We start from the raw sequence: 8,815 nt of genomic DNA, 5'->3' as shown, positions 1-8,815 counted from the left end.
CACCCTCCCCACCCTGTGCCCCCCAGCTCTGAGCCTCACCATCCCTGTGGACCCGCATGGCTGAGGCTGTAATGTCTGTGGTGATGATGAAGTAGGGCAGCCACAGGTCCTGCAGGGACAAGGGGGCTCAGAAGAGATGCAGGTGGGGGCGTGCCTGCACCAGGACCATCAGCAGGGGTCCTGTGGACTCCCCCTGGCCCAGACCTGGCTCCAGGGCAGGCCTGCGTTCCCTAGGAGGCCTGGTTGGTGCTGTGGAGTCTGGGGCAGGGGTAGCACCTCAATCTGTCGGTCCTTGAAGATGCTGCAGATGCCGCTGTTGAAGCCGGCACCCGAGAACATGGAGGTGATCGGGTAGGTCAGATCCAGGACTGTCTTCGCCATGGATGTTGTGTCCTGGGTAGGGGACACATGAGGTCCCTGTAAGTTCATCCTGAGCCCAGTGGCCCTGCTCAGGTGGCTGAGGAGCAGTGACGCCCCTCAGGGATGGAGCATGGGTTCTTTCTAGCCCGCCGTAGGAGCTGCCGCTGGGGTGTAGACAATGAACAACTCTTCACTTGTTAGAAGGAGAACGCAAACCTTTGACCCCACTCCTAGCTTACCAGAGCAGTTCTGAAAATACAGCCAGGCCTGAGGACCCTCCCCAGCTCCACCCTGTCTTCATTCGTAGCTCCCAATTCCATCACTCATTGAAGAACCTGACTCAGTCTCCACCTGGAGACCTGTGGGGGTGGGGACCATGGGTGCACCTGGCACCCTGTTCTCACCTCAGCCCACTGCTTGGCCCGGATACGCATTCGGCTATAGTTTCGTTCCTCAGAATACAGGGCCCCCATGAAAGCCCCAATGGATGTTCCTCCAACCATGTCCACAGGGATACCGGACTCAGCCAGGGCCCGGATGATGCCGACCTGGGAGCAGCCCCTATGTAACAGGAAGTGAGGCCTAAATCAGGGCACCCAGTCAGGGCCCGGCACCCTGACTACCCTGGCAGAGGGTTCCCTGAGACACTGCCCACCCACTAGCCCACAGGGACACTGCCCCTGCTCCCTACCACCTGGCCCTCGAACAAGCACAGATAATGGGAACCACTGCTTTAGGGGGAGTTTGAGCTAAGCCTCCCCAAGATCCAACTTCAATCCTCTCTCTGCAGTACTGTGGGACAAGATGGGGCACGGAGGCCATCTGAAGAACAAGCCAACACTTGGGCCTTGCTTCTGAGAAAAGAGGGAGTTTCTGTTGGATTATGAGGCTGAACAGACCCACTGACAGACTTAGGTGGGGGCAGCAAGAGTTGGTGTTCAGGGTCCACTGGAAAGGAGGAGTCTGGGAAAACGTCCTAATAGGCAACATCCTAGGAACTAAGCGAACTGGAAATAAACCAGCTTCTAATTGTTACAGAAATTGGATCACCTCCAACTTAGCCACCTGCCAGAGGAAGACTGAGTCCTTTCTGGAGAAAGCTATTCCTGAGAACCTCAATTATCATATTTTATAATGCCCAGCATTTAACAGAAAATCACCAGCTTTATGAGGAGAAAACATCACCTGACATTAAGCCAAGAGAACAAATGGGACATGGGGTACAGACTTTAAAATGACTATGCTTAAAATGTCAAAAGAATTAAAGACAAGATTGAGAATTTTGGCAGAAAATTGGAAGCTATAAGGCAGAATACTAAATGGGAATTCTACACGTGAAAAACCAATAACTGAAAGGAAGAACTCAATGAATAGGTTTAGCAGCAAATTAAATACAACGAAACAGTGAAATAGAAGAAAGGCCAGAAGAAAATCCTGAGATGAACCCAGAAAGCAACAAAAGGATGGAAAATACGGAAGGATTGTAAGAGACACACAGGGTATGTTATAAAAGGGTTCCAGGTGGAGAAAACAGATGAGCAATAGCTGAAGAGAGAATGGTCTGGGATTTTTTCATACTGTTGACAGACATCAAATTTCAAATTAAAGAAGTATTCTAGCCCAGGGCAAGGTAACTAAGTAGAAAGCCATTCCTGCGTTGTTAAAAATCCAAGACCTAGAACAGATACACAGAGCAGCCAGTTAAAGACACATACTGCCTTCAGAGGTTCAACGAAGAGACAGAGAGCTGCTCACCTACAGTATGCTAGCCAGCAAAAGCATGCTTTCCAGTACACGCACAAGAAGCACATCCAGGACATTTTCAGACAGACAAAAACTGATAAAACTCATCACCAGCAGATCTGCCATAAAAATAGGAAGGGCATTTTCCAGGTGAAAACAAAAGATACCATAGGAAAGCCTGAAGATGCGGGGAGAGTACAGGGCAATGGGATGGTCAGTGTGTGGGTTAGACACATGTGAACATGTACCAGGCAGACCCACATGAACATGTACCAGGTAGACACCCGTGAACATGTACCAGGTAGACACCCGTGAACATGTACCAGGTAGACACCCATGAACATGTACCAGGTAGACACATGCAAACACGTACCAGACAGGCTTATATGAACACATACCAGGCAGACATACATGAACACATACCAGGCAGGCAGGCATATGTGAACATGTACCGGGTAGACACACATGAACACACACCAGGTAGACGTAAGTGAATATGAACCAGTTAGATATATGTAAAATGGACCACACCAAATGGTTCCGGCATTTATAACGGGGGGGGGAATAAAAACAAATGAAGTGTTCTTTGGTCCTTGCATTATCTAGGAAGCTTGACAATTACTCATTTATGTTAGCCTTTAATTGGCCCCAAATGCATGTTGTGATGTCTAAGGTGGTGGTGGTAGTGTGCCGTGGAGCTGGTTCCGACTCATAGCAACCCTGGACAGGGTTTCCGAGGCTGTAAATCTTCACAGGAGCAGAAAGCCTCATCTTTCTCTCACGGAACAGCTGGTAGTTTCGAACTGCTGACCTTGCGGTTCGCAGCCCAATTTATAACCACTATGCTACCAGAGCTCCTTAATCTTTAAAGTAACTACTAAGAAACAGTAAAAGCTTATATAACCAATAGACAAATGAGGGGATAAAAATGGAGTAATTTTAAAAACAATACATTCAAAAGAAAGAAAGGGACAGAAAAAAGAACCTAAAACATATGAGACAAAGAGAAAGCAAATATTAAGATGGTATATTTATACCCAAACCAATCAGGGATTACAAGAAATAAAAGCCGACTAAAAGGAGGGGGCTTCAAAAAGTTTGTGGAAAAATTCTTCTTTTCACTCCACTTTGAAGTCCCTTCATACAATAATGAAAAAACAAAGACTGTCAGATAATGATCTTCAAAGAGCTGTGCGATTTTCTAAGTGCCTTCCAAGCGGTTTCAATTCCTAATGACCCTGGATAGGGTTTCCAAGCTGGTGGGTTTGAACTGCCGACCTTGCAGTTAGCAGTCCAGTGCTTACCCCACAGCGCTATACCAAGATTTCAAAACGGTTCTCTGCTGCTTATAATCATGTAATCATTATAATTACACATTGTTGTTGCTGTCGAGCGCCATCAAGTCAGTTCCAATTCGTATCAACCCTGTAGAGGGCTTCTGAGGAGTAGCTGGTGGGTTTGAACCGCTGACCTTGTGGTTAGCAGTCCAGTGCTTATCCTACAGAGCCACACCAGGACTCGATAATTACATACAGCTGTAGGATAAGCACTGTACTGCAAAGTTGGTTTAAACCTCAAGGTTGGTGGTTCAAATCCACCAGCTGTTCCTCAGAAACCCTATATGGAGTCAGTATGAGTCAGAACCAACTCGACAGCACTTAGCAAGAACTGTTCATAAGGTTTTCACTGGCCAGTGTTTCTAGTAGCTCATGAGGTCCTCCTTCCAGTCTATCTTAGTGTAAGAAGTCCACTGCAACCTGTCCATCATGTGTGATTCCACTGGCATCTGGAACACGGCGCTATAGCATTCACCAAAGTACAACAAAGTGACAAACAAGTGGTGTCAAGCAACACACTAATCCTGAAATATGACTGAGAAAGGCTTAGGATCTCTTCTCTTATCACTTCGAATCCACATTGTACTACAGGTCCTACCCAGTGAAGAGACAGTCTCCCTAGCTCTCAGGTGACGTATTGTGTATATAATGAACCCAACGGGATCTACATAAAAGCTGGTCACTCCTGTTGAGCATGCTGGCTGTACGTCTTCCTAGACACATCTGCTCATCCCTCCAGCAGTCCATGGTGCAGACAGTCAATAGTCTTTGCCAACATCATAACTCAAATGCATCAATTCTTCTTGGGTCTTCCTTATTCAGTGTCTTGCTCTCACACGCATATGAGGTGATGGGAAATACCATGGCTTGGGTCAGGCTCACTTAGTCCCTAAAGTGACATCGCCACTCTGCTGAAGGAAAAGGAGGCTTTCTGCTCCTGCAAACACTTAAAGCCTCGGAAACTCTACACAGGGTCGTTCTAAGTCAGACACTATACTGACTCGATGACACGTAACAAAAACAACAGGACGAAAGGACAGAGATGAAGAATACTCATAGGGTGAGAAAAGATACGAGCATTAAAGGGTCTGACCAGGATGCCCAATATCCAACCACTAGACGATCCAGTAAGAGAGGACAGAGAAGGGGGGGTTAAAGTGGTAATAAGAAGTATGACAATAAACCCCACCCCTGAGGTCAAGGTCACCAGGGTGCAGACAACCAGTGAAAGCAGCGAGTAGAGACCAGAAAAGACCAGAGGCATTAGGGAGCACTCCCGGGAAGAAGGTAAACATGACACACACACACACACACACACACACACACACACACCCAGGGACACCATACACAGATCATCCAGGGGCCATATGTAACACACACACAGAAGGCGGCAAATGCAACAACTATGATCTCCAAGGAAAGAATTCTTACTACAGTCTACAACAGGATGTGACGTAGCTAGGAATGAGAACTATGTTGTCATCAAACATGGACAGTGACAACTGGGACCCTGAGCGAGAAAGAGAGACAGACACACAGACACTCTGTGTATGCTACGGAGAATAATCTAAAGCTGAAATGAACAAACAGAAATTGCAGACCAGGAATGAGTGTAGAAAAGGCAGAGCCGAGGAGCAGCTAGCCGAGCCACTCCAGGGGCCTCCCTGGGCAGCGGGACTCGGTGATGGGATGGGGGTACAGGCCGCTTTATAGAACCAGAGACCTTGCCAGCTAAGTACTGCTGCGGAGCTGGGCATTTCCCAGGATCCTCAGCATTTCCCAGGACCCTGTCAGTGCCCCCACTGCTCTGACCATAGAACCCCCCACCCCTCATGCTGCATCTTCTCCCTGCTCACCCGGCAGAAAGGTGACCGAGCCACGACGTGGGCAGTCTCCCTGCCCAGGCCAGTTCCCTCAGGGACAAGACATGCTTTTACATTACAACTCAGGGCTCGAAGACGGAAAAGCAGCGCACCTGCTACCTGAGCACACCGGTCAAACAGAACTCGTTGGGGAAAAGGTGCGGCCCAGTCCAGGGGGCAGAGCCACTTTACCACCCCTCTCTAAGTTCATCCGCACCAGCCCAGGCCCTCAACCACCTGGAGCCCCCGTGGGCAGACGTAGCTGTCCTCCCTGGACTAGTCCCAAGTGATGGGACCCTGAGAGTGTGTCCCGGAGGCCATGACACGGCCCTTGCTCCCCCCTGGACCAGCTGGAATGGGGAGGACAAGGTCACATGGTATTTGGCTGTGAATTCTCTCAAGCTGCTGAGGACAGAGCCCCTTTCTACTGGGGGTTGCGTTGACCTCCCAACTAGAGCTACCTCCCCAGTGAGAACTGACCAAGGACTACTGAGGCAGGGGCATAGCTAGGCACCCATGTGCATCACTAATACAGCCAAGGATTGGGAAGTGGGTGCCGGGGGTCCAGACTGGGGGCTGAGGCAGCACTAGACCTGGCCCGGGATGCCCCATCTCACATCAGCCCCAATTCTGTCCCACAGGGCACTTCTCTTATGGAATTTTAAGGAAAGGGTGGCAGGCATTGAAAAGACAAGTTAGAAGGGCTTTACTGGGGCGGAAGGTCCTGTTAGGTTGGCCAGCCTGGACCCAGAGCGCAGCTGTAAGGCACACTCTGGTCAGAAGCAGCATTCATCTTCTTGTTGTCGTTAAGTGTCGTTGAGTTGGTTCTGACTCATAGAGACCCTGTATAGGGTTTCTGAGGACCGGCTGGTGAATTTGAACTGGCAACCTTGTGATTTAAACCAACCTTGGAGTCCAGTGCATTATCCCACAGCGCCACACCAAGGCTTCATTCATCCACATATGTATATGAAAAACAAAAAGGAACTCACCCAGAACCCGGCGGGAAGACTGGCAAGGGATAAGAATAGAGGGGTTTCAGAAGAGAAGACAAACGCAACAAGCAAACAAAACCGTCCCACCAAACAGTGAGCAAACACTGAGAAGGAGGCAGGAGTTAGACCCTGAGGAGAATGTACCACCCACATCTGCTGCGCTGTGGGGGCAATGCCAGGGCACGGAGACCACCCTCGACCCAGGACTCTTCCTCTGCAACAGGAGAGCACTTTGTGTCCTAAGCTCAGCAGTTACCATCACACAGGCCGCCAGGAGCCAAACCCAGGGAGGATCCTGGAGGGACGGAGGCTGGGGACTCACCTAGCGCCCCCTCCCCCGAGCACCAAGGCAATGGCGTTGCCGGTCAGGACCCGCGCCAGGCGAGAGAAGTCCGAATGCCGGTCGGGCGGCCTCTGGAAGACGCGCTCGTACATTTCCACCTGCACAAGGAGAGCGGATGGCGGGAGGGGGCGAGGTCAAGCCCCCTCCATGACGACGTGCCTGTGGTCAGCTTCCTCAGCGCCTGGTCCGGAGCCACCCTGAGGGTGCCCAGGCTGGCTGCCATTCGCACCGTTAGGGAGGGGAGGTCCTGGGAGCAACCATGCCAACTGTCTGGACTGTTCGGGCAAGGTCTGGAGGGGCCGGGCCGGGCCTCACCAGCTTGGGCATGCTCCTCCGGGAGAAGACGCGCCGTGGACAGCACAGGTGCAGGTGACCAGAGCACCAGCTGCGCATGTTGAGCCACTCCACCGTGCGGGCCGGCTCAGGGCCGTCCTCTCGGTGGAGCAGGATGAGTTGTTTCTGGGCCCGCACCGCAGTGTTCTCCAGCATCTGCTCCAGCTGAGGGCGGGTAGCGCCCAGAGACATGGAGGAAGGGCCTGAGTGCTGTCGGCCCCGCCCACCACCCTAGCCCTGCCCCCTGCTCTGCTCACGGCCCCGCCCACAGGCCCACTCCCAGGAGCTCCCCACCCTGCCCACTGCATCTGCCCCCTCACAGTCCCGCTCGGCCCCAGGCCTCTCACCTGGCCCACGGTGGGTTCCTGCTCACCCAACCCCACGATGAGGATGCAGTCGGCTTGCCGGATGCAGCGCTGGGTCCAGGGTGTCAGTGTGCTGTCTGCTTGGTAGAGGACGATCCGGTGGATGTCTTCCTGCTGCCCCAGCCAGCTGGAAAGCCGGTACTCGTGGACACTGGCGGTCACAGACAAACCCAATGTTCATCAGTAGGACACAGGGGCACCGGAGACCGGAGGGTGGTGGGGGAGGGGCAGAGTCCTACAGATCCTAGGTACTGAGACCAGGGGCTGAGAACTGCCCAGGTGATGAAGATGAGGTTGAGGCCTGGGAGAGGCAGGGACACTCCTGAAGTATAAGTCACCCACACCAGCCCATAATATATGTAGGAAGGAGGGAACATTAATACTCTTCTACCCCTGGGGCCTGGACATGGGTCAAACTGACCACTACTCGAGTTCTTGCTTATGGTCGCTGAACCCTGCCCACCAGCCCTGTCCTTCTCCTGTGTCCACAGCCTACACACATGGTGACAGTTTACTGCCACCCCACCTCCACCCCCGGGCCCATGTGTCAGCCAGGCACAGGGACAATGAGGCTGTACTGTAAGGCTTGGTGACAGTAACCTCATGTTGCCTTCCTGTAGGGCCCATGGAGAACGAATACCTGTCCAGAGCAGCAGAGCCCAGGCGCTGTTTGATGTTATCACTGGTCAGCAGCAGGACAGGGCCTGAGAACACAATCACCAATTACTCCAGATTCTGTGCTGGGCAGCCCAGCCTTCTGGACAGCCAGGTCCACCACAGGCCAGGGGTGGGGCACAGGCAGGCACCTGGCCCCCAGGGCTCTCTCGATGGAAATGACTGGCTCAAGCCTGCCCCCTGGCTCTGCTCCCAACTGGAGTAGTTGGTAAGCACCTGTAGGACTGCTGGTGGGAAGGAGGGGAGGTGGACAACTGTCTGTCCCCTAGGGTGACCTTTGCTGCAACAGAGCTGGTCTGTGAGCTCGTGAGGTGCCTGATAACATCATTCCCCAAATCTAGACTGGGAGCCACCAGGCTCAGCATGCAGCTCCGTTCTGCTGAGGAGGGCGCTCTGGGGCTGCAGACATCCCACAGACATCCTAGAGACAGCAGGCCTCATTCGCTGTGGTCCCTGCCACCCTTTTTCCTCCATAAAACCAAACTCACTGCCATCAAATCATTTCGGCTCACTGTTGTTGATAAGTGCTGTGGGGCTGGTTCTCACTCATAGCAACCCTGGAATCTGTATGGAAACAGGCAGCCTCATCTTTCTCCTACGGACAGCTGGTAGATTTGAACTGCTGACCTCATGGTTAGCAATCCAGAGCTGACCCTATGTCACTGAGCCTAAGGACTGGGCAGTACTTTATTCTGTTATGCATCAGGTCACTGTGAGTCGGACTGACTTGATGGCACCTAACTCCAACACCTACAGTTAGGGAATTTACTTAGTAATAATGTATAATAATAAACCTGAAATC

At 51.9% G+C, this 8,815-nt stretch overlaps 1 protein-coding gene across 1 annotated transcript in view; it reads right to left on the bottom strand.

The window, feature by feature from the left end:
- The window catches only part of PNPLA7 (patatin-like phospholipase domain containing 7), a 60,232-nt gene that overhangs the window by 3,691 nt on the left and 47,726 nt on the right, over positions 1-8,815 (bottom strand). Inside the window, exons 21-27 of the mRNA XM_006863775.1 lie at positions 7,979-8,042; positions 7,321-7,489; positions 6,956-7,138; positions 6,620-6,738; positions 765-921; positions 277-393; positions 40-109 (exon numbers count right to left, since the gene is read on the bottom strand). Of these exons, the coding sequence (XP_006863837.1) occupies positions 40-109; positions 277-393; positions 765-921; positions 6,620-6,738; positions 6,956-7,138; positions 7,321-7,489; positions 7,979-8,042 (879 nt within the window). The remainder of the gene's footprint in view (positions 1-39; positions 110-276; positions 394-764; positions 922-6,619; positions 6,739-6,955; positions 7,139-7,320; positions 7,490-7,978; positions 8,043-8,815) is intronic.

This window comes from Chrysochloris asiatica, unplaced genomic scaffold (genome assembly GCF_000296735.1).
Source record: "Chrysochloris asiatica unplaced genomic scaffold, ChrAsi1.0 scaffold00056, whole genome shotgun sequence".
NCBI lineage: Eukaryota > Metazoa > Chordata > Mammalia > Afrosoricida > Chrysochloridae > Chrysochloris > Chrysochloris asiatica.
The sequence above is the reverse complement of the archived record's forward strand: the minus strand, read 5'-3'. Positions and strand labels throughout refer to the sequence as shown.